The sequence below is a fragment of the Meriones unguiculatus genome, chromosome 5 (assembly GCF_030254825.1).
Source record: "Meriones unguiculatus strain TT.TT164.6M chromosome 5, Bangor_MerUng_6.1, whole genome shotgun sequence".
In the NCBI taxonomy this organism is placed as follows: domain Eukaryota; kingdom Metazoa; phylum Chordata; class Mammalia; order Rodentia; family Muridae; genus Meriones; species Meriones unguiculatus.
Window position 1 is genome coordinate 117,389,466 of NC_083353.1, and position 25,633 is coordinate 117,415,098.

Sequence of the window (25,633 nt, forward strand, 5' to 3'; positions counted from 1 at the left end):
GGATTATTTGTTGCCATAAAGACATAGTCACTTTTCTAAAGCATCTTCAAATAGACAGTTTTGTATGTTAAAATCAACCATGACTTTTCCATCTCTAGTGCTCTATAAAAGCAGTTAAATTTAAGTTCTTAAATCCTAAGGAACATTCAGAGATGAAAAGGATTTTAGGGTGCTTTATCCATGCAATTGTAGATGGAGAGGCTCAAGACTCGCCCTGAAATCACATGACTTCACGGTAGTTTGGGTTAGTTCAGAGAACTTCAAGTAGGCATTTTGCAAACATTTTTTTATGAAACAGGGTTTCATACAGCTTAAGCTGTCATTGAACTTATGTAGCTGAAGGTAACCTTTAAGTCCTGATCCCTCTCCTCTGCCTGTACCTCCAAGTGTTGGAATTACAAATGTGCACCATCATGCAAGGTTCTTGTGGTGCTAGGGATCCAACCCAGTGCTTCATGCTTCCTTTAATTTATATGTAATGTCTGTGAGTGTATACAGGGGGCAGTGGAAGCCAGATGTCTTTGGATCCCCTGGAGTTGGAGGTTGGGAGCCCTTGCTGCTCTTGGAAAGGACCTGGGTTTAGCACCCACAATGGTGGCTCACAATTACCTTTAACTGTAATTCCAGGGGATTTAACACCCTCTTCTGCTGTCCATGGGTACTGAACACACAGAGACACACACAAGTAATTCATACACATACACTGTTTTTAAAACACTATTTATGTAGTCCTGGAATCACTATATAGACCAGGCTGGTCTTGAACTCAGGAATTCCCCTTGCCTTTGCCTTCTCAGTGTTGGATTACAGGTGTGCCACCATGCCTGGCATTAAAACAAATCTTCAAATATAAAAAACACTTGTATGTGAATGCCGGATTCTGATGTGCACCGTATGCAGTGCCTATGGAAAGCACAAGAGGGTACTGGATCCCCTTGGGACTAGTTATGTAGCTGCCCGTAGGGAGGCTGGGAACCAATTGTAGGGCCTCTGCAAGAGAAAGTACTCCTACCATGCTGTTTCTTCAGGCCCAGCACCCAGCTTTTGACATGGGTTTTGGGGATCTGGACCTAGGACCTCATATGCACAGTAAACAGTCTAGTGACTAAGCTGTTTCCCAAGCTTTGGTGGAGTTTCCACATCTGTAAAATGGGCCATGCCTTTCTCAGGATGGTTGATCAAGACTATATCACATGGAGTCCTTGGTACAGGCCAAGGCTTACACTGGTAAGTGCTTAGCAATTTAGTGGGCTTGGTATTGTCGTTGAGAGCTAAGGCAAGAGTCAAAATTAGAAGCTAATTCTAAAGGAACCAGACTTAAAACTCCTAAGCCTGGACTTACACCTAATAGGGGAACTAGCAGATACAGTGCTAGCCATGCTGGAGAACTGAGACCTTTTCTATAGAAACTCATTTCCTACAGTGTCAGGAGCTATAGCTGGTACTGCCTCACTTGTTTAGGAAAGGCCAGTATCGGCAGTGTGAGGTCTGACCATGGTTGCCACGGACCACTTGGCTTCTTGTAAAGGCCAAAACTTAAGTCAGGAAAGAGGCATGAAGGAGGCACAGTGTGCTCCTAAGACAGAGAAGGTGGGTGCGACCAGTTCTTCACCAGTATCTCAATTCATGTAAGTGCTAACTGATCTCAAAGTCAACACTGTAGTCTTTATACCTTAAGAAGCCAAGGACTGGTGTTATAGGGATGGCTCAAGTGGTTAAGAGCACTTGCCACTTTTGCGAAGGACCCAGGTTTGATTCCTAGCACCTAACCTGTGATTCAAAATTCTAACTCCAGTCCCAGGGGGCTGGATGCCCTGTTCTAGCCTCCACAGGCATCAGGAATGCACACTGTATTTAGACAGACATGTAGGTAAGGCTCTCAAACTAAAAAACAAAAACACCACCACAGAAACACCTAAGATATTTGCCAGAACAGAAACAGCATGAACCCAGTTTCAGAACTAGATGTTTAGATTTACCTCTTTCTGTTTGGGGGAGAACCACCCCAGCCCTCCACTGCTGGGCTGCTGCAGAGCACAGTGGGGACCCATGGTGAGGTGCGGCTCAGCTGGGAGCTGCTGTCTGCACTGGAGCACATGGGGTGTGTGAAGTGACCCTTTCCTGGCTTGTCATTGAATCTGATCATATGTCACACTTAAGGCTGGACTGGAGTGTGGCCCTCTGCACTGTGGCCCTGCCCACATCTTCCCACCATACCCTAGCCCAGAGCTCAACATAAAGGGTTGCCTGACACCCTTGTTTCGTTGTTTCCACTTTATTGCTCAAGCACAGGACTTGAGGTGTGCCTGGACCTTCAGCGTGCATTAAAGAGGCTGAGGGGATGGGGACAGGGACAACCTGGATGAGGAAGAAACTGACAGGAAGGGAGATACTAGAAGAGGCTGTCTTAGAGGTGAACACCGTGATACCAGAGGACGTCATCAGGGATACCATCTCAGGAGAGCAAGGCAAGAGGGGTAATAAACACAGCAGTGGTTTTCCCATGCCCCTAGTACCCACATGAAGACTGCAGGCTTAGAAAATGACCAGAGAGGGAAGGGATGAGGAAAATGGCTGCCCAGGAGTTTTCTTCTCCACCCTGGCTTCACATTAGACTCCACCCCTATCACATACCCCTTTCTACCACTTGAAAAATGGAGCTAACAAAGGGAGCAAAATAAATTAACATTTTGATGTATGTGTGGAAGGAATACACTTGTGTAATGGGGGAAGGGAAGAGGGGTTGACACCATCTAAAACTACCCCCCATTTCACCCCCAGCCTGCTCTTCTCCCCTTCCCCGCAAAGCCATCATCCAAACAGATAGAAAAATAAAGGTCTAATTCACTCAAAATTCTTCAGTTTTTACAAAACTAACAGGGTGGAGTAGGGAAGGGAGCAGGAAGGCAGCCGCAGGGGGGCAGGTTGAGAGGCAGGCTACGCTTCTGTCTCCACCTGAGACTGGTTCCCTGCCACGCTGTTCGGCTCACCCTTCATCTCAGCATTGGTGGGATGGTCTCCTGCAGCCACTTGTGCCTTGGCCTGTAAGAAGAGCAAGAGGAAGAGGCTAAAATTCCTAACAGAAGGACACAGACATAGCAATCCTATAGCTGTCCTCAAAGCACATGTGCACACATACATGTTCTGATGAGGCTATGCAACACATTCTTTTCTTTTTTTTTTTTTTTTTGAGGCAGGGTCTCTGTGTAGATTTGGCTGTCCTGGACTTGCTTTGTAGATCAGGCTGGCCTCAAACTCACAAATAGCCACGAGCCTCTGCCTCCCTAGGATTACAGGTATGTGCCACCATGCCTTGCTTGACTTTGGACATTTTAAACTTATAGTTTTTTTGGTGGTGCTGGGGTTAAACTCAGGACCTCGAGTATGCTTCTACCACTGTGCTATATCTTAGACCTGCCGAACAAAAGCATTTGTTTCTTTTCTAAAAATATAATCTGCAAAACATTTATTTATATATATTAGTGCTCTATCTGCATGACAGAAGAGGGCATTAGATCCCAGTATAGATGGTTGTGAGTCACCTTGTAGTTGATGGGGATTGAACTCAGGACCTCTGGAAGAACAGACAGTGCTGAGCCATCTTTCCAGCCCCACAAAAATATTCTTAAATGTTAATCCCATATCTGCTTCAATAGCACTAAATAAAATCAGAACGACAGAGATTAATACAAGTCCTGCCAAGCAAGGTACCACACAATGTTTTCTATAGATTTAAACCCATTTCTTTACATGCTAACTAAAAAGTCATTTTAAAAACAGAATGCACAGTGGTGCATGCCTATAATCTCAGCACTTGGGGAAGCAGAAGCAGGCATTTTGTTTTGAGTTTGAGGCCAGCCTGGTCTACAAATTCCAGGACAGCCAAGGCTACACAGAGAAACCCTGTCTCATAACAAAACAACCCAAACAAACAAGTAAACTATACAGAACAACATATTAAATTTCACTGTTCAGTTCTACCTTTTCAATGTGGCTAATAGATAGCATGTTTTGTACTATATTTCTCTTGGATGGTATTAGGATCACCGAAGCACAAAAAGATAAGCTATGCATGTGCGGAATATTACACAATAGGAACTAAAGAAAGAAAGAACTTGAAAGCCATCTTTAGCAGTATAAAATCAGCTTCCAGTTATTAATAAATGCACAGGGGAACACACACGGCCAGTGGGGTGAGGCTGAACTGGTAGGATCATGTGCCTGTGTGTAGGCAGAATGCTAAATACATAACCTTCTAGGCTCTTGAGTATGGGGGTGCGCCCCTTTAATCTATGAGTTTCAGGGCGGCCTAGTCTACTTAGTGTCTCAAAGCAGAACACACATCAGAATGGGGTCCTGGTGTGTGAGTAGTACTTCTAATGTGCTGAAGAGGCTAAGAGAACACTTCTTCTGTCCATTGCAGCCACTCCCACCACGTGGAAGTTTGAATGAGAATGGCCCCCATAGGCTCATATATTTGAATGCTTGGTCCCCAGTTGGTGGGGCTCTTTGGGAAGGATTTGTAGATGTGGCCTTGTCGAAGGCGCTATTTGCTGAAGGGCTTTGAGGTTTTAAAAGCCCACGCCATTCCAGCTGACTCTACCTCAGCCATGGTGGTCGGGGACTCTAATGCTCTGGAGCAGTAAGCCCTCTATAAACCCTTCTGTGAAGTGTCTTGGTCATATCTCTTCACAGCAATGGGGAAGTGGCTCAGACACGGCCCAACCCTCACCTTGTGCTCCTCCTCCGCCAGCCTCTCAAACATGTTGGCATAGAGCTTCTTCTCCCGGGCAAGCTGCCTGCGGGTCCGCTGCTGGCACACAGCCAGCTGGGTCTTGGCGGCTTTGTTGCTGGGATAGAGCTGCAGGACCTTTTGGAAGTCAGCTCGTGCCAGGTCGAAGTCATTCACGGCCAGGTGTGCCTCTCCCCGGCGAAACAGACCTTTCTCATTGTTGCTGTCTAGCTCTAGGGCCTGAGAGCACAGAAAAGCAGCAGCAGAGACATCAGGCTCCTCAGCACAAGCTGGATTCCCGAGGGACCCCCCAGCAGGATGAGACTCAGAATGGATGATGTTGAGTCAGAAAAAAGTAGACCGAGGCACTAAATGAGAAAGGGCATGGCCCAGGAAGGAATTAACTTAATCCAAGAAGAAGCAAGGAAATATAGCAGGTCTTCAGATGCAGTAAGAACATGACTACTTTCCCAAATACAGACAATGACAAAGCCAAAACCCTACTCCCTTTATCCCCAATCCAGCACTTGCTCACTGTCTGTACCTGTGTCCCCCGCCATCAGCATTCCCAATGGTATATCCCACTAACCCTACCTAGCAATGGCAGGCAGCTTTCAGACATGCTGGCGGCACACCCAGACCCAACTGTAAATGCTGTTGCCACACCCCAATTGGACCTCACCTTGTTACAGCTTTCAACGGCAGCTGAGAAGGCCTGCAGTTTCAGGTGACACATGGCCAGATTGAGGTGTGAGGCCAGTCGGAGAGCATGGACCTTTTGCATTTCCTCACCGGAAAAACTAGATTCGTACTCTAGCCAAGAAACAATCTTCTTGTACTGCAGTAAAGCTTGCTTGTACTTGCCTTCCTAGAATGGGAGGGAAGCTTAGGCACCCAGTACAGGTTCAACAGCCCAGGTTGCCTTATCTGGCAGGCATTGAGTGACTCCTGGACACCACATTCCCACTCCTTCCCATCCCTGGCCAATGCACCAAGGCCTAACAGGAGGACAACCTCAAGGGCTATCTGGAACTGTGGCGGAGTCCCGTCTGGACAGCCCTCGCCTCACCTTGAAGTACATAGTGCCCCTCTCTTTTACTATGTTGCTCTGTTCCAGCTTCTCCTCGGAACTCATCTCCCATGACTCCTTGGCCTGTGGTACCCCAGAGGAGACAAACAGTGGTCATGTCCCTCAGTCACCCACAGGGCAGACTCCAGGGGAGGGCATGCCTCAGGCAAACTCACCTTCTCAAAACTCTTCAGATGCACTTCATACCTCAGCTCAGCATGTGCTGGGATCTGGAACTTTTCCTTCCCAGCACTGCCAAAAGCATAGCTGTGGGGGTGAGAAATGCCTGGGTCACCTCACAGCCCTTTGTCTGCTCTGGGCTGAAAGGTTCCCTGTTTCCTGGAACGTACCTTTCCATTCTGAGACCTGGTTCAAATACTTCCTGTTAAGTGAACATTCCTCTAAGCTCTTTATCACACATTTAGGTGGTCCCATAGCACTTACTACTTCTTGCTCCTAACCCTTAATACACACTGTTGAGGTGACTAACTCAATGAGACAATGAAGCAAGAATCACGAAGCCCTGGAAACCTTAGCGTGTGTGGCACACAGTAGGTGTCTCAACAAATGTTAATGACTGAACAAACTAATGGCAGATGAAAATCTTGACATTGCCAGGTTGGGAATTTGGATGAGGCTTGAATGCAAGGAACACGGACAACTGTAGGCCACACTTCCCAATCCAATGAAGAGCTCACGCTGGCCTCAGCATCCTTAGAGTAGCAGCAAGCACATGGTGCTTACAAATGCCTATCGCAAAGCTCACTGTGGACATTCAGTATGGCCCTGTGGTCTGCAAAGCCCGTGTCTCACCTAGGTTTGAGGTATACAATGGAATGTTCTCCTTTCTCCATCCGCTGAATGGCTGTCTCCAGCCCACAGGGCAGATCCAGACTTTCCCCTTCGCCAACTTCAAAACGGAGCTCCCGCTTGTCAAAGAGCTGGTCCTTATAGTAGCCTTCCAGTGCCACTGGCATCAAAGAGACAAGTGTCCCAGGTGTGAGAGGGCAGAACCTTGAGGACACAGCCACAGCCACAGCCTCCCCTATCTCTGCACCACAGCTTATACCTATATAACCACTGTGTCTCAGACCTGGAGGGATGCTAAGGCTGAGTGGTCTAACCTCTCATTCTAAGGATGAGACAAGAGGCTTGGTCCAAACCACCCACAGCCACATCTCTGAGCCAGGAACCACAGAGAACTCTGGATTCTTCTTCCACAGTCTATACTTCCTTACCTTCTATCATAGCACCATCATTGGGCCTGGCATAGCCTTCACCACGAGTCCGTATTCTGCGGATGATGCCTCCATCTTCGTCCTCTGTAAGATCCTCTCCTTTGAACTCAAATAGTTCTACCTGTGTGATGAGACAGAAGCTGACTAACTCCTTTCTGCACCAACTTAACAGTCAAACTGCTTTCTTTTCCACTTAGAACACACAGACATCACTTGGCCACAGGAAGACAAGCTCTCTATTATCCAGCTCCATGTAACAAGGACACAAGATGCTCCATCTGGTAGGTACCCGAAGTGACCTGCCCACTGGTTGCTTTTCCACTTTCAGATTCAATTGTCTTATTTCTTCACATTAGCGGAGTTTCTGCTTCAACCCGACCTATAAGGTGCTTTTCCTCTCTGGGGTCCAGGCTGTCAATATGCTATACTGCCCTGTAAGACCCTGATGCTTCCCAAACCCAACTCCTTTCAACTGAGAATGCCCCAGGCACTTCTCTTCTAAAAGGGCTTTGGAGGACCTCTTCCAACCCAAAGCCTTTATTACCAGACACTCTGATGGTAGCAGAGCCAGCTACCCTCTCCACCTCTCCTTCCATTAAAACTAGACCTCAGGCTCAGCCACATTTGTTTCCAAAAGGCAGGAAGGGCTGGAGGGAGGCCAGGCAATGGGGAGGCCTGGCTCTGTGTCTAGCACTCACCTCAAATATAAGTGTGGCGTTGGGGGGGATCTTTGGAGGGCTGCCTGCTGAACCGTAGGCATATTCTGGCTTGCAGGTGATCTGGCACACTTCCCCCACTTTCATGGTTGCTACAGCAATATCCCAAGCCTTGATGACCTCCCCTGTAGGTAGAGGCAAACAAGAGTAGCAGGGGCCAAACTCTAGGCTCAACACCCCCAAGGGCAGCTGCCATACTACACCATGGGCGGAGCCCGAACACCTCTAGAAATGGAAAGCAGCAGTGCTGTCATCCTCAGAAGGTTAACACAGTTCACGGAGCAAGACTGTCCACTCCAGAGGGAGGGAGGAGCTCAATTGATGAGATGGGGGAAGAAGAAAGCAGTCTGTCCCATAACAGTAGTGGAAACACAGGGCGGATAACAGATGGATTCTTAACCATTCCTTCTTAAGCTTGCTTCTGGTGGCTTTTTCTTTTTTGATGACTAATTTATGCTATTTAGCTATGGCTGCCTTGAACTCCTGGGCTCACGTGACCCTTGCCTCTGCTTCTCTGGTAACTGGGAACACAGGTTAGCCCTGCTGTCCCCCAGCTCAAGCTTGGCTAAGAACGTAATTTTTGCTTGGGACAGCTACTATCAACTCCAGAGCCTATCCTGCCAGCCCGCTAACCAAGCCTACCTTTCCCCAGGTCAAAGGAGAATTTGTCCTTGCGGTCCAGACTGGAGTCAAACTTTGTGCCATCTAGCAGCCAGCCAGTGTAGTGGACAAAGACGCGGTCCCCAATCATGGGTGCATCTGTGTCTGTACCCTCTCTCTTGATGACCTGGGAGGAAGGGGGGAGAAAGTGAGAACCCTGGGGTGTGGGCAGGAGGGCCCCAACTGTCTATAAGCCCCAAAAGGTGCCTACTGGATTCTGCCACACCCACTGGCCCTGCCTCTTTATTAGCAGGGCCAAGAGCCCAATTTTCAAATGATTCTGATATTAGCGGTTTGGCTAAGACTCAACCTCTTGATCTCTCTCTAGGTTTGTCCAGACCTGCTTTGGGAAACTGAAAATAAAATGACTTGGGTTCAAGCTTTGTCTATGGTTTTGGACAAGTTGTTAACCTATCCAGAACTTGTCTGTCAAGCACTGAGGACAATCCCCCAAAAGGTGCTCAAAGAACACACTGATAGAAACTAGTGGGTCATCACATTGGGGTCTGGTTTGAATAGAATGGAACACGAGTAATGAAGAGAACCGATCAGTTCAAAACTGGGAAAAAGAAGGGCCGGATTACACATGAGCACAAAGGCTCTGTATCACACCCTGGAAAACAAAACTACCCGAGCAGTGGGCTAAGAGGCCCTTTACCTCCTGAGAATGTATAGGCATCTATTTCTGTTTGACATTTTTTTTATAATGGTGACCCCAATGGGCAAGCCAATAGGAGTATGTGCAACCATCCTCTACCGGTGGACTTTCCTGAGAAGAATGTATAGGGTCCTCGAAGGAGCGGAGGAAAAAGGAGGAATTGACCCCTCTGGGAATCAGAACTTAGTGGAAAAGAGAAAGGACCACACGTTCACAGGGAGCGCAGCAAGAACTGAGGTAAAAATCCGGGAGCATTTCTGGACCAAAAAGGTTCCCTGATGTCTCTGCATAGGCCACACACAGTAGGAGGTGAGCAATGGGACGCCCGGAGGAGAAACAATGGATGCAGGGAGAGCATGCTATGTAGGTTAAGATTTCACTGTCCAGGACCGCTGGCAGAACCTGCTCTGAGCTGGCGCCCATTGTCCCGACTCGGGTCAGGGCGCCCTCCCCCTCGCTCCTCGGGCTATTTGCAGCCAAGCAGCTAGTGATTCGCTGGCTCCAGGGCAAAGCACCGCCCCCACGGCCGGCACCCCGAACCCCCAACTCAGAAGGCTCAGGAGGGGCGGGAGAGGAACTACAGGTCCCGGCATGCACCACTCTCGCTAGCCCGGGGCAAAAAAAGGGGCACAGCATGGCCGAGCCCGTGACCTCGCTGAGTCTCGGCGATTGCAAAGGGGCTTGGAAAGGCACAAAAGGGCTCTGGGCCAGGAACCTGCCCTCGGGAGGCGTTTCAGGTCCCAGCTAATGTTTAACTTTCAAGTGGGCGAGCCCTGGCGCACCTTCGTCCAGGTGGCCGGCGCCCGCGGCAGCCGAGACGTTCCCGGGAGGCGAGGCCCGAGTCCCCAGGCGCGCCCCGGCCTCGTGCGCCGCCCCGCCCGGGCCCCGGCTGCGGCTCTCGCGCCGCGCTGCGCTCCGCCCCTCTCAGCCGCACACTGCAGCCGGATCGGGTTGGCGTCGTAGTGGGGGGCTCCTTCCCGGGCCGGGGCCGCACCCTCCGAAGCGAAGCGTGCAGCCGCCGTGCCATCCTCAGAGCCGCGGACCGCGCAGGAAAGGCGAACTTCCCCCATCCTCCCGCCGCGGTCCCCCCTCCAAGGCCCACGAGCCTGCAGCCGGGAGGGGCTCCGCGGCCCCCTCACCTTGAGCACGCCCCCGTCCTGCTTGGGGCTGATGTCCACTCCTTCGAGAGACAGGGGCGGCGATTGCGCCCCGTTCTCGGCCGCCTTCATCTCCTCGGCGGTCATGGCCGCTAGGCGCACCGTTGGCTGCGGGAGTGAGGCAAGCGCGAGGCCGGCACTTTGGCCGCCGACCGGGGTTGAGCGGCGGCGGGGTGGCGGGCGGCGGAAGGCGGCTCTGCCCACCGAGAACTGCGAACCAGGCTCGCGCACAGGTCTGTCCGCGCGTTCGCCGCCGGCGGCCCAGTCGGGTGACGCCAAGGGGCGGGCGCGACGCGGCCCGACCTGGGATTGGTCGTTTCTGCGTCGGGGGCGGGGCCGAGAGGAGCGGCACGAGCGGGCCGAGAAGGGGCGGGAGCAGAGAACTTTCTAGAGAAGCAGTTAAACGGGTTGGGGCTCCTTGGGCTGTAGGTACCCGAGGGCTTTTTTTTTTTTTTTTTTGGAAGATTTGTTTTTCTGGTTGATAGCTCCTAAGGGCGGCCTCTTCTCCCACTCCAGGACCGCACGGATTTCGATGATCACAATGTTCCCCATGTCCTCCCTCCCCCGTCTCCCCCTCCCCTCTCCCCTCTCCCCTCCCCGCCCGGAGTCTAGCCGATTTTTCCAGATCCTTCTCCATCCTCCATCCTCTCAAGTCCGGGCTTGCCTGGCAGCCCGCCCTGGTCATCCAGGACCACAACGCAGTAGCTGGAGCCGGTCAGCCAGATAGGAAGTGACAAAGGTCGGCCTCCCGCGATGGGGCTGCACGGGTCGCGGGCCTGGGCACCTGAGCGGTGTGGAGCGTAGAGGCAGGGGGAGTGAAAGCGTTGGCCCGGAAGGGAACGGTTTCAGCCCAGGTGCACAAATCACGGGACACAACTTTGTCTCCTGGCAGCTTGGCAGGCCCACAGGGATGAGCTGCTTTCCACATGCCGGGAGCAGATTTGTAAGAGATGATCCCCTGAGCCAATGACTTGTGAGTGGGGTATGTTTGTGTGAAAACAGTATTTTTTCCACTATATTAACCAGCCCTTTTTTTTTTTTTTTTTGTTGCTAGCACTGGAGCACAAAATGGTTTCAACTCACGAAAAAAAAAATTCTTTCCCATTTTATCAAAGGAGGAAGGAACCTTTTCTTCCCCAACCAGCGACTCCTAAGAGATGCCTGTGGAGTTCCGGGTCTGTGTGGCTAAATCCGTGAAGTTCTAGTTATATCGAAACAGTGCCGGCTTGATCAAAAGATCTATCTGGAGAGGTCCGCACCCTGGGACTCTGCGCCCTAGCGCCACAGTTATACATAGTCCCTGGTGAGTGCCCTAGGACAGCTACTGGCTTTGTGAATTTTCATTCCCGTGTGATGAACTTTTTGTGTCTCTGTGCCCAGCGTGGCGCCATTCGCTGTACCTAGCAGGTGATGGTATTTAAGTAGGCCATCGGTTATTATACAGGGCCCTTGAGATGGCTCAGTGGGTGGAGGGGATTGCTGCAAGACTGCAGACCTGGGTTTGATCCCTGACACCCACAACGTTGAGAAAACTGACTCCTTCAGAGTTGTCTTCTGGCATCCACACCCGTGCCCAATCATCCCTCCCAAATTAGTGTAATTAAAATAAATGAAAAGCTTACAATGGTTTAAGTATGTTGGGTAATTTGTCGTAGTCCCTTCTGATGGAACCTAGCCGGAACGGAACGGAATGTTGAAGTAACTGGTACTTTCTAGCCATTTACAGTAACCACAATCTTGAAATTTCTTGGGTGGCTAGAGATACCGACAGAGAATATGGAAGGGGAGTGGCTGTCCCCCCCCCTTCCCCCCAGTGAAGGCACTGGCTTGGGCATAGCAGTTATCTCTCTCTGGCATATGTTGTACCTGCTGATTGTGCGAGACTCTGGTAGGCCTCCAGCTGTTATCTGGCACAGCAAGTTGTGATAGAGAAGGTCAGTGTTATAGTAGTGAGTTCCTGTCTTTTCCTAGAGAACTCATACCGCAGCTACCGCCGGACCACAGAACACGTCCTGCGCACCCCGTGCACTCCTTGAGCAAGTAACAATACAGTGGACAGAACACGCGGTTAGCAATCAGGGAAGAGCTGAGGCACCCACGTAGAGCTGTTTCAGCTGGCAGTCTCCGTTTCTTGTCTGCGAGCCCTGTCGCTAGGGTGACTTGATGGGTACAGAAGAGGGGAGCATCCAGTGCAGTGCTCGGGCTTCCCGTGGCCGGGGAACAAGTGATGGCCGTTTCAGTAGTGTGATGTGCGTGGGGTGGAGGTGAGTGTGGAGGACTGTGCGGTGAGAGGGAGGGTGAGGTGCAAGGATGTGAGGCTGGTCCCTCCCTCTGTGCAATGTAACAGTGGAGGGGACATAGAGGCGCTGAGGTCTCCAATGCTAGGGCAGGGACATGTGCCTCTGGCGTTTGTCCTGGTTTGTATGACACTTTTTTTTTTCTTAAAAATTTTTTAAGTTATTTTCTTGTAATCTTTTTATTTTCCATTTACGGGTGTCTTGCCTGTATGTATATCTGAGCACTATGCATGTAGAGCCCATAAGGCCGAGGGAAGGCACTGGATTCCTCAGGCTGGAATTACACGGCTGTGTGCTGTGGTGTTGGGGCTGGGAATTAAACCCAGGTCTTCTGGAAGAATAGCCAGCCTGGCCCGTTGATACCTCCCCCTGACCGGGGCCAGCCTTACCAGGCCACTGAGGAAGACAATGCCGCCAGTCTTGATGAGACCTGATAGGCTAGGGTCAGGTGGAAGGGGAGGAGGACTTCCCTTTTCAGTGGACTGGGGGAGGGGCATGGGAGGAGAAGACGGAGGGAGGGCAGGATTGGAAGGGGACGAGGGAGGGGGCTACAGCTGGGATACAAAGTGAATAAATTATAATAAAAAAACAAATAAAAATAAAAAATACGAAAAAAAAAAAGAATAGTCAGCCTAAGCTTTCCATGCAATCATCTTAGGAGACTTACAAGTGTAGATTCTCATTCCTCCTCCCAACCCTTCTTTGTTTACATAGTGTTGCCCTTGTGTGAGTGGCACTCATATGTAGATGTTTTCCTATATTCCTTTCCACCTAAACTTTTATTTACTGTTATGTATGGTGTGTGTGTGTGTGTGTGTGTGTGTGTGTGTTTCAGCGTGGATGTCCTACAGCACTAGTGGAGGTCAGAAGACAACTTTGTGGAGTCAGTTCTCACCCTCACCTTTATGTAGATTCCAGGGATTGAGCTCAGACATCAGGTTTGCACTGCAAAGTGCATTTCCTTTCTGTCCATCCACTTTCCCTCCAAGACAGCATTTCTCTATGTAGTCCTGGCTTTCCTGGCTCTTACTATGTAGACCAGGCTGGCCTCAAACTCACAGGGACCTGCTCGCTCCTGCTGCCTGAGTGCTGGGATTAAGGGCATGCATGGTTCTCTCTGTACTTCCACTGTTGAGACAGGTGATAGGCTTTCTCACTGAACTCAGCACTCACGGTTTGCTGGTCAGAGAGCTCTGCAATCCTGTTTCTGTTCAAACAGGAAGTCTCTACCCATTTAAACAGCAAGTCTCTGTTTTCCTACCCCAACCCTGTTTTCTCTATTCTAGGTATTTTACATAGTGAATGATGTTTTTTAAATATCTTTCATTAAAATTATAATTTTTATATTTTTGAAGAATAACAGCACAGAAGAGAGAAACCACTAAAAACAAAAGGATTCTTCAGAGAAGAAACAGAAATGGAAGCTAGAAACTGTGGAACAAATTTTCCAAGAATGCAAACAAAAGTACAAGGTGCTAAGAATGATGAAAAAAACCTTAAAAGGAAAAAAAAAAAAAAGGTGAAATGTGAAGAGGAGTCAGGCGGGAGACACTGGCCGGTTCTGCCTCCTGGTGGCCTCACGCTGAGCAGGTTCTGTGTATTTTCCAGGTTGGAAGTGTTTCTTGCCTTTAGGTTTTCCTGTCAGCATCAAAGCAATGGGTTTCATTATGGCATTTCTTATATAGATGTCACTGTCCTTTGTCCTTTTCCCCCACTGTTCTCTCCCAACCCTCTCCCCATTCTGTTTGCTTTTCCCACGTGGTCTCCCTCTCGGCTTTCATCTCCTATATATACACATTTATACATTTAGAATCCACGCATGTAAGCAAACCTAGCATTTGTTCAGGTCTGCCTTATTTTGCTTAGCATAATCTTGAGTTCTGTCCTCCTTTCTGTAAGGCTGAATGACATTTCACTGCACATATACCACATTCTTAAACCCGCTGTCGCTGGGCTTCTCGCCACTCCACAACCTACAGCAGCAGGTGTGGAAGCCTCGCATCCACTTTGTTAGGTTTAGCCCTGGGTCCTTTCGTTTTGCTGCTGCTTTAAATGTTGCCAAAGATTTTTCTATTTACTTCTGATCTATCAAAGGCATGGAGAGATGTTTCAGCTGCTAAAGGTTAAGCTCACAACCCAAATGTCAAAATGTATTTCACTTGTGTTATGCACAGTATTTGTAACGGGATTTTCCGGTTGACCATTATTACTGCTTTTGTGTTTCAGAAGGGAGACCTCATCATGTATCCCAGAGTGGCCTCCCACTTGAAATGCTTGTCTCTGCCTTCCAAATGTTTGGATTAAAGGTCTGTGCTGCCACACCTGGCCATTTTTACCATTCCAGGTGGACAGTTCAGCAGCTTTAAATACAGTGTTGTGCAACCACACTTTTTTGTTGTTGTTGTTGTTACACAGGGTCTCCAAGCTGCCCTTGAAATTGCCATGTGGCCAAGGGTGGCCTTGAACTTCTGATTCCCCTGCTTCTACCTCCCAACTTCTGGGATTACAGGTGTGTACCACCATACCTGGTATCTTGTTTTGCTATAGGGTCTTGTTGGTTTCAAACTCATAATCCCCCTTCCTTGCCCGTGAATGCTGGTATCATAGGCACCCATTACTCCAATTCTTGTTTTAAGCAACAAGTTTATGTATCTATTGTGTGTACAGCACTCAGCCTTCAGCAAAGGTCGTGGACTGAGTTATTGCAACTCTCAGTCCACACTGTTTTAGTTCTTCCATATTGTTTGCAGTGGAAGGGAGCAGAGGTGTTACAAGTGCTGGGGACAACAGGAGAAAGCCACCCCAGGAGGCGCTTGAGCCTCTGCACATCAGTGGAGGAGGCTTAGATGAATAAAGTGCTTTAATGGGCTGAAGGGCAGAATCGTGAGTCTGCTAGATTCTGGGAGCTGAGAGCCTGGCCTCAGACCCTCAGGTTATATTACGTGCCCAGATGGGGAGGAAAGGAATACCGAGAGAGATTCCTCTCTTCATCTGCTGCTCCTCAGTGTGGTGGGCAGGCAAACAGGCTGTGTTCTTTATTATGGGAGAATGGTCCCACCTACTTCCATGAGCTGATCCTGTCAATGAGGAGTGGGAATCTGGGAGGCCAAGGCCACCTTCTCCTTTGATTTGCTTATTGATTGCTCAGCATGTTGCATCCCTTCTACCACCTGGTGCTGACTCACTGATATTGTAGGAAGATGCCGTGGGTACGCTTGCTACTTAGTCCTGTCAGCATTGCACCTTATTATGCTGTATCCCGAAAAGGCAGGGGCCTAGAGTGGGGTTGGGGTCAGGACTGTAGCACAAGATTTCAGAACACACTGTTGTGTGGAACCTGGGCTAGTGTACAGCTGTCCTATGTATAGCTTCTGTTCCGGTGGCACAGTACACAGCAGTGGATTATGGCCTGGGTGGTTACCCATATCCCTTTGCTTCAGGATCTCTAACTGAGGCTTCAGGTCTGAGACTCCAGGATGCCTCCAGACCAGTGTGAGTGACTTTCCTGTTTTCTTTCGTTCTATCTTCCTTTGGGAAGTTCAAAGTCAGTGTCTTTGATGAATACTTCCCTGATTGCTCCACCTAACCAAGAGCTCCTTTTCTCTACTGCATATGTCTGGTGTTCAGTGACTGTCATTACAGTTCAGTTTGTCATGGGGCTCAGTTGTCACAAAGTTATGGTAGGGTGCGTGTCTTGCTTTCGAATAAGATTATTAACTTTTGGGCTCACATAAGAGATGTGGGGGGGAGGGGCCTTTGCAAGCTCAGAACCAGCTGCTATGTGGAAGAGGTTTTCTGTCTAGTCAGCTGGGTTTCTGTGTGTAAACCCAGGCACTCAGGGTTAGGGTTCAGCATAGGAAAACAGCACTTTTGCTTCCTGTACATACTCTTTCATTTGTTTATTCACTTATCAAACATCTCCTGTTTACTGAAGTTCCCATGTGAGAGGTAAAGCATTCAAAGATGGATGACTAGAGGTCTCTCTGCAGTTTCATGAGAGCTTTCACTGCTCTGTATACTCTGATAAAGTTAGGTTTCAAACCCAGCACACAAGGCTAACTGAGATGCCTATTAACATATCAAAGCAGACACTGGTGGCCAGGTTCTCCCAGCATCCCTCAGTCCCTATCTGTTATAGGGTCTTCCTGGCTGGTATACCCCATCCCCTATCCTGAACTCTCCAGCCCAAGTACTGGTCTGGGCTTCCCTCCTCCCAGCTCCTCTGGCCTCTATATAACTCACCATTTTGGTGACGCAAGACTCTTGTCCAGTCTCTTGGCCCAGGCTGCCCCTCTTGGTCTCCTCTCGCTCTCCATTCCTCTCTCTCATCAGATGGCCTGGCTCAGTCTGGTCATGTTCACTCTGGACTGTCCCAGATGTCTCCATCTCTGTTGTCTCCCTTCTGTCTATAAGAAAAACTTCAACCCGTTAGGAGCATTCATGTTCTCCTTTTATTTCTTTTTTTCATTCAGTTCACAGATATGCCTCCAATCTCAAGCTTCTTCCTAATCCATTGCCTATGGTAAGTGTTAGGCAAATTTTCAGACAATTAGACCTGTCCTAGGAGCTAAGGAATTGCTTCTCACCAGAAGGGAGCATGTGAGATCACATGACTTGCTGAAGCCAGGGAGATCGCAATTGGTATCTGGATTTCAGCCAAAGGCCGAAAACCCCAGAACACCAAAGACACGCTATCCTACCAGAAGGGTCTGAGTTCAAATAAAAAGTTGCTGACAGCTCAGTTCAGAGTTTAATCATAGAAGCAGAGATCACAGGGAGCAGTGACTGCTGATGACAGTGACAGGGTGCATGGAAGGACGAGCATAATCCATGGTCTGCTCTTTAGTGGGACAAGATCTCCTTTCCATTACAGAGCCAACTTCTGGCATCCCTAGCATAGGACTCGTGCACTGACCAAACTGGGCCACCCGCTACTCAGCCCAAATTGTCTCCAACAGTTGCCCCAGTAAGTACGCCACAAGGCAAGGGAGAACCCAGATGTTTCTAAATGGTTTTCAAATTGTTCCATAGATGCTGTTGTTTTGTCCATAGATAGTGTGCAAGCTGGTAGGAAGAGAATGGCTAACAATTGAATCTGGAAGGACAGAAGGTTGTTCTCTGTTTCCACCTAACTTTTGAGTCAGTTGCTTAGTGTGATAGGTTTCCCCTTTCAAATTTGTCTTAAAACAAATTGTTTCAAACAAACAAAAAAAAAATGGTCTTTTTCTGCCATTTGCCCCTTTCTGTATTCTCTGAAAAAGTTTCCAAATCTTTCTGGAAAGCTTAAAACCAAGTGTAATAGTAAACTGATTTGGGTTTGCAGCTCTTAGGTGGCTGAGACTCACTTGTGGCAGTCCCAGCCCAGGCCTTAACAGTCACGTGACTACAGTCTGTTTTTTGTTGAATGAAAGCCCTGATAAGAACAGAAAGAAATCTCCTGTAGTCTGTGGTCAGTTAGTTTAGATGGCTTTGTTTCCTCAAGCCTTTGGGGGAGCAGGCAGAAGCTGTTGACTGTCTGCTAAGAGCAGTGAGTGTGTAGGTCTACACTGGAAAAAAAAAGGCTGTCTGTGTGAGGGGAGTGTGAGTCCACCCGAGTACGAACACACCTAGTTCATCTTGTAGGAAGAAAATGTTTTCTTCATTCTCTGTGTTGCAATAATCAGACCCAGCGTCTTGTCTGGGATGATAATGTGTATAATGGTGAAGTCATTGCTCATCAGTTTCCCACAGAGTACTCCACATGTTTCTATGTCACGGGCAGTGTTAGCGTCGGTGAACTGGGGAAACTAGGTGTAGCTTTTGAGGTACCATACATGTCGTGTGATCCACTGGTGATGGGAACGTTTCAGTGTCGCTCAGCACTCCAGGTCTCAAAGGCCTGTCCACCGCTGGCGACTTAGCCAGGCTTATGACCATGTTACAGTCTGAAGCCTGCGGATAACACACAGGTTGTGAATATCCATCAGAGGCTTTTCTTAGTCAGACCCCAGCAGCCTCTGGGTCTGGACCCACCTTGCTAAACTTTTGCACAATTTTTAGTCACTCTTTTTCCAGCTCCTGGTTCTGGATCATCTCCTCAAAGGCATGGAACTGTTACTGTTCTAACTGGTGCAGCTTTTGCTCTCTTTCCCCAGCTCTTGCTAGATGGCCATGTGCCAAGAACATTCTGACTCCTTTATAGTTTCCATATTCTTCGATGTGTGTCTCCAAACCTGCCTGGAGTCCTTCTGCCTGAGAAAAGCAAGGCCTTTAATTTCTTGACTGTGTCTTCTCAGGAATGACAGCTGCTTTGTGATCCTGATATCCAGGGACTTGCTCCATGAAGGACTTGATGTACTTGCTATAGAGGATAAAGGCATGTTCAACGTTGCTTTCTCCAGAGTAAACGGATGCCGTGTAGATAACTTGAACTCCAGAGTGGAAGTCCTGACAGGGTGGAGCATTGAATTCCTGTGAATTCTCAAGCTGGGGAAGGATCTTCATCCTGTCTTTGGGTGGAAGGGTGATATTTCCATTGTCAGGCATCAGAACCAAAAACCTCTGATTTAGATTTTCTGCCTTCAGGATGCAGCCACATTGGAAGAATCTGTTGTTCTGAACTCCATCTTGTTTGAAGACAGGTATCTCCTGACAACAGGGAAGAGTTAATGTCAGTCACAGCTACAAGGGATAAGGACACAGTAATATGGTTTGTCTGGGTGGCTGAAACTAAGTAGCATGTGTGTCCACTATGAGAGACTAGTCAATGGTCACTTGGAATGAACCAAATCTGTTTATGGGCAGCTCCATGGAAACTCCAAGGTTCTAACAGGTGCTGATAGATTTGGAGGGAGAATGATGTCATAAAGCAGGTAGTAGCCAATAGGAAGGTCAGATTCTTAGCCAGAAAATGGGATTGGGTGGAGAGAATAGTAGGAGGGCTACAGCAACCCTGAATGGCTGAGTTTAGGCATGTGAAAACCTGCAAGACAGGTATGACAAAACCTCTCTCCTCTGGCTCTTAGGTTGGGGAAATCATCTCATTGTTTCTTACACGTGTTCATTACAAAGTTACTTATAATTTGCCCATGATATTTTCATGTGGGTCCTCATAGGGTCTTAAGGAACAAGACAGCCATGGGAACCAAGTGATGAGTATGGGGGGAGGTGCTAAGGCAGGAGGTCCTTCTCAGGGGCCTATGATGTCTTGAGGAGAGATGGGAAAAGAGGTACTTGAACTGAGTCTTGGAAGATGATAGATGATTCCCAGTGCACAAGGCTAGGAAGGGCATCCCAGGCTGGCGAGAGCATAACACTGCAATATTCTTGGCTATTTAAAGAAATAGGAAATTTATCCTGTTCCAAAGTTCAGTATTCTCCTGTTTTTTTTTTTTGAAGTGAACTCTTTTCAGTATCAAAGATGTCTACCCTTTGAGGTCTGAAACTTGAGAGGGATTCTACAAACTTTCTTCCACTTTTTTGTTGGATTTGAGGTCCATTCCATAGAAGGGAATTCACATGTAAACAACAAACCTGGTCAAAAGCCCAAGGCTGGAAGATCATAGATACAAGTAGGGGAAGTTACTTCTGATGTTTGACTTGCATATGAAATGCTTTTCATGTATTTGTGTTCATGCCCATAGATGAGTGCTGCTGTTTGCTTTGCTCAGAGGAGCTTCCCTTTGCTCTGGGCAGCAATTAGTAACGAGGCTCACACATAAGTGGTCAAGAATCAGAGATGATCTGGGGTGCTTGGCCCTAAGTGGGACATCTATATGACCCCCTCCAAGGCTCAGGGACATTGCGGAAGATGGGGCGGAAAGAATGTAAGAGCCAGAGGAAGGGGTAAAGTGTGGGGCGCTGCCTTCTGGGCATGACATATCTGTTTTCCTCTCTGACTTCCAGCAGCTCTGATTACCTATGCAAAAACCTGCCTAAAGTCTGGCTCACCAGCATCCTGTCACAGCAGAGCAGGGAACTCATAAGGTCTTGCCATTCCCTGAAGATTTATAGGCAGTTACAGGTTGCTAGGGGAGAGGCTCTCAAAACCATTCTTCCCTGAGGCTTTGTAGGCAGTTACTGGGACCTGGGGGCAGTTAGAAGCACTTTCTTTAGTGGTATAGCTACTGGTAAGTTGTTCTAGTCCTGTAATAGCCCTGATTAAGCTCATTGATTCACCAAGGGGAAAAGACATGAAAGTAGGAGGAGGACTAGTTGAAAAGAGGAAGAGGATCAGCAGGAGTGAGGGGGGTGAATGTCGTCAAGGTATGTTGTATATATGAATGAAAATATCGAAGTGAAGCCCACTGTTTTATTAGTATGTTAATATATTAAAAACTAAACAGCCACAACCAAACAACTTGGCATAGTAAGAGAGTACCCATATGAGGCTTAGTCCTTTCAGCATTGGAGGAATCTATTAAAACAGGAAGTGTTGCCTAGGGATGTAACTCAGAATCTTTATCTAACACGGACAAAGCCCTGAGGACATCCTGAGAACTGCTAAACAACTGCTTTAAATGGCGTATCTGTAACATGTTTCATCTAGTCTGCGGAATGTAGAGCAAGTCCTCAGAAAAACACAAAAACTGCTACATCATCTGGATACGTTGCTTTTTTTTGATGGCTCTCCTTTTTATAGCATGTATAAATATGTACATTTGCATATGTATGTATGCACACATTTACACAAAGATAAATATATGTGTAGTATACACATTCTGGCTCTATGACTATATATGTACATATATATCCACATGTGGCTAAGGTGCATGAAATTATATACATGTCTGTTCTGGTTTTACTTTTTAAATGCACTATTAAGACAGGGTTTCTCTGTGTAGCCTTGGCTGTCCTGGACTCACTCTAGGCCAGGCTGGCCTTGAACTCAGGGTTTCTTTGTGTAGCCTTGGCTGTCCTGGACTCACACTGTAGGCCAGGCTGGCCTTGAACTCAGGGTTTCTCTGTGTAGCCTTGGCTGCCCTGGAACTCACTCTGTAGATCAGGCTGGCCTCGAACTCAGAGATCTGCCTGACTCTGCCTCCCAAATACTGGGATCAAAGGCATGCGCCATCCCTGCCCAGGCCTTTTTTATTTTTACTTATTTAAGTATTTTGCCTGTGTGTGTCTCTGCACTACATGTGTGCAGTGCCTGCAGGAGCCAGAAGAGGGTGTTGAAGACCCTTGAACTGAAGTTATAAATGGTTATGAGCCACCATGTGAGTGCTGAGAAGTCAGTCCTCCGTGAGAGCCATCATCTCGGTAACCCTGTGTGTATTCTTTATTAACATACAATTAGATTAATCTGAAATAAGCAAGTTAACCAACTCAGTATTTTCCAAAATAAACAAGAATTATACCACAAGTCTGAAACCCAAAGGAAAAATGATAACACAACTATGGTAGGTATCACTCCAGACTCGAAACAAAGTGCTATGTCCAGAGCTTGGGTGTCAGTGGTTCTCTTTGAATGAAACTTCTGTGTAGTCCCAAACTGTTTTCAGAGACTTGCAGCAGGAGACCCAGGAATAGGTTCTCGGCTCTCACAAAACGCTGCTGCCTGTCGTAGACTTTAGTCATTGGGCATGGTAGCTTAAATGAGATGTCCCCTATAGTCTTGGCATTTGAATATAGTCTCAGCAGGTTTAGGAGGTGTGGCCTTCCTAGCTCTAGTGTGTCACTGGGGTAAGGCTTTAAGAGCTTAAGGCCTGGTGCAACATCCAGTTTCTGCGTTGTGCTTGTGATTTAAGATGTGAGCCTTAAGCTCCCTGGGTGGCCACTGTGCCTTAGCCATCATGGGCTCCAACCCTTTGGAACCGTAAGCCCATATAGACTCTTCCATAAGTCGCCTTGGTCATGGAGTTTATCACTACAGTAGGAAGTAAGGACAATGTGATAATGAGCGTGTAAAATTTTTTTTTTTTTTTGGTCTTTGGTGATGGGGTTCTTATATTTTTGTGACTGTGCTTTATTTGAAGCTTTGTGAAGCATTCTTCAGAAACTAAGGTACCAGAATTGTAAATGAATTTTGTGACCTTATGAGTGGAGCTCTGTGGTTTTATATTAAAAATTTTAACTTGTTTTTATTTCATGTGTATGAGTTTTGCATATGTGTATGTAAATGTACCAATTTGTGTACAGTGGCTGAAGAAGCCAGAAAAGATAATGAATCCCCCTGGGACTAGTTACAGGGGATTTATAAACCAACACATGGGTGCTGGGAATTGAACTCAGGTCCTCTGGAAGCGCACCAACTGCACTCTTAACCACTGAGCCATCTCTCCAGCTTGTATTATCAAAAACCTCTTGAGCTTCTGCTGTTGTCTTTCCTCGGTTCAGTACTAACCCATTTGTTGCCTTCAAATGTTACTATTTGGGGGTCCTTTTGTGGTCACCAGACAATAGCAGTAAACCCCCTTTGGGGGTTCTTATTCTCATTAATAAAAGAATTTAAGTTTCTTAAATGTAAACTTGACAATTTTATTGGAGTTCAAAGCAAATCCTCCCAGGGCAGGCAAGCTGTAACCCCAGCTGCTGCTAGAGGAGGAAAGTGGAGGAGAGAAGGGAAAGTCCACGCTATGTCAGCCAGCATGGAGGTCAGACATGACAGAGAAGCTGTCACACGGTGGAAGGGAGGTTTTAGAGATTGTAAGGAAGCCTACAGTGTTAGAAAACCATGCTTAGAAAAGAGAAGAAAAGGAAAAGTTAATGCAGACTGATCACTAATGGCTGCAGCTTGTGTGTAACCAACCTGATGCCTTCTCCTTTTGTTTCCACATTAGTTTGTGTGAGTGTATGTGTATGGGCTCACATGCCACAACACACATGTCAAGGTCAGAGCATCAGCCACAGGAGACAGTTCTCTCCTACTGAGTAGAAGCAAGCACCTTTACCCGCTGAGCCAGCTAGTTCTGAGACAGTGTCCCACGTAGCCCAGATGGACTTTACATTGCTACATAGCCAACGTAGCTATGGATGTCTACATTTCTGAGTCTCCAGCCTTCACCTTCCAAGCGCTTGGAGTAGAGGACGAGCTAACATACACAGCTTATGTGCTGGAGTCTTGAGTCCAGGGCTCTGTGCGTGCCGTGCCAGCGCTCTGCCGACTGCCCCGCACCTCTCCCACTCTTTAAAAACATAGTGTAGCGTTAGTATTTTTTCATGTTAAATAGATTACACAGATTGCTTTTATTATTGGCTACACAATGTCATCTTACATATCTGAACTATAAGCATTTATGTATTAAAAGTGTTTTGAACCTTTTCTCTATACAATTTCACAATAAGCATTGAAGCATGTAAATGCTATCTATGTACATAATATTTTTAAAAGTTATTTTTTCCTAAGTATTTAATCTTTTTTCTATTAAATATTTTTATCCGGGGGCTGGAGAGATGACTCAGCGGATAAGAGTGCTGTCTGCTCTTCCAGAAGTCCTGAGTTCAATTCCCAGCAACCACATGGTGGCTCACAACCATCTATATACCCTCTACTACCCTCTTAAAGCACTAATAGGCATAAAATAAAATCTTTAAAAAAATTTTTTTTATCTGTGTTTTTTTTCTCTGCATTTGTCTACCCACGTGCACTTCCTGAAGAGGCCAGAATCTCTGGAACTGAAGTTACTGATGGAGGGCGATTTGAATGAGAATGGCCTCCATAATGCTTGGTCCTCAGTAGAACTGTTTGGGAAGGATTGGAGGTGTGGCTTTGTTGGAGGAAGTGTGTAATTAGGGTGGGCTTTGAGTTCCAAAAGTCCATGCCCGACCCAGTCTTTCTCATTGCCTGCAACTTCTGGATCAGATGTAAGCTCTGAGTGACTGCTCCAGTGTTATGTCTGCCTGCCTTCACCCTGTTTTCCACGGTGATAATCATGAGCTAACCACCTGAAACATCCAATTAAATGCTTTCTTATATAAGTTGCTTTAGTCATGGTGTCTCCTCACAGCAATAGGACAGTAAGTTATCAACTGCCTTGTGGATCCAGGTAACTTGGGTCCTGTGCAAGAGCAGTAAGTGTTCTTAACCTACAAGCCGCCTTTAACCCATCTAATATTTTTTGATACTTTGTGGCAATTGAAAGAGGAACTTGTGTAGAGTTCTGATGAATTATGATTCTTGTGTTCAACCAGCAGCCTCTGCATTAGGTTCTGTCTCATAGCATTTGTTGCTAGGCTGTGGTTAGCAATCCTTAGTGTTCCTGGGGGCGTTTCCTCTGGGTCATGTGCCCATCTGGTGTGACTGAGGACCAAAAAAGTGGGGGGAGGAGTTGGGCTGAGAGTCTAGGTTAGAGGCTGAACATTGTGGGGGCGTGGGTAAAGTCCTAAGTGAATACTTGCTATTGGCATGAGCACAGTCTTGTCAAAGACCCCAATGCCTCAGACACATGGAAGTGGCAGTCTTCCCTGGGTGAGGCTGCAAATGGCAGTCTTCCACTGGTTCAAATACCAGTGTTTACAAGTTTCTGAAGTGTAGTCTAGTTGGTGCCCTTCATCAGCTCAGCCAACCCCCCCCATCCCAGCTTTTCTTTTTTCCTTCTCTTTCATGACAGGGTTTCTCTGTGTAGCCTTGGCTGTCCTGGTCTTGCTTTGTAGACCAAGCTGGCCTCGAACTCACAGAGATACACCTGCCTCTGCCTCCCGGAGTGCATGCACCACTGTGCCTGGCTTGATCCCACTTTTCTGTTTATATTCCAGTCATTTCTTTATCCCTGTGGTGCTCCAGTCAGGCTTTGAGAACCAAGCCACGGTGGATGCAGCAGAACCTAAGAAATGGTCTGGAAAGGGACGGAGTTGAGGGGTATTCCCAAGTAGGAAGCTCTGTCCTGGGCACTAGAGCTGGGTGGTGAGGCAGAAAAGGGAATGAAAGATAGCTGGAGATTTGCTTATCACCTGGAGAGTTGGGTGGAGTCTTGAGTGGAGGGAAGGTGAATTCAATGTAGGATGTACTAAATTGGAGTTCTGTTGATTAACAAAACTGTTAAGAAGGTAGAAGTAAGCTTGACATTGCAAGCCCTGGAGGCGCAGATCTTTTACCCTAAAACTTGGGTGGGCATTGACTCTGAACTCTATTATTTTTTCTAATAAACTTTAAAATTCACCAGTCTGCCTTTTACGCAACATCACCT

At 47.6% G+C, this 25,633-nt stretch overlaps 1 protein-coding gene, 1 long non-coding RNA gene and 1 pseudogene across 4 annotated transcripts; 1 reads left to right on the forward strand and 2 right to left on the reverse strand.

Annotated features, from left to right (window-relative positions):
- Positions 1–2,256: 2,256 nt before the first annotated feature.
- Positions 2,257–10,462, reverse strand: Fkbp4 (FKBP prolyl isomerase 4). The gene is made up of 10 exons (XM_021660745.2): positions 10,213–10,462; positions 8,398–8,542; positions 7,738–7,880; positions 7,040–7,160; positions 6,615–6,771; positions 5,978–6,068; positions 5,802–5,885; positions 5,415–5,600; positions 4,733–4,972; positions 2,257–3,042 (listed from the first exon to the last, which is right to left on the reverse strand). The coding sequence occupies exons 1-10, from the start codon at positions 10,315–10,317 to the stop codon at positions 2,938–2,940; spliced, it is 1,377 nt and encodes a 458-aa protein (XP_021516420.1). The 5' UTR covers positions 10,318–10,462; the 3' UTR covers positions 2,257–2,937.
- A 58-nt stretch (positions 10,463–10,520) lies between these two features.
- Positions 10,521–14,914, forward strand: LOC132654301 (uncharacterized). Of its 3 annotated transcripts, XR_009591979.1 has the most exons (4): positions 10,521–10,969; positions 11,123–11,212; positions 11,346–11,533; positions 13,883–14,914. It is a non-coding gene; the product is annotated as an uncharacterized LOC132654301 (long non-coding RNA). The 3 variants fall into 3 exon arrangements; XR_009591978.1 differs by having other exon boundaries at positions 10,521–11,212; XR_009591977.1 differs by having other exon boundaries at positions 10,521–11,533.
- Positions 14,915–17,832: 2,918 nt separating this feature from the next.
- LOC132654162 (STAM-binding protein-like) lies at positions 17,833–18,692 on the reverse strand (annotated as a pseudogene).
- Between the last annotated feature and the right edge of the window lie 6,941 nt (positions 18,693–25,633).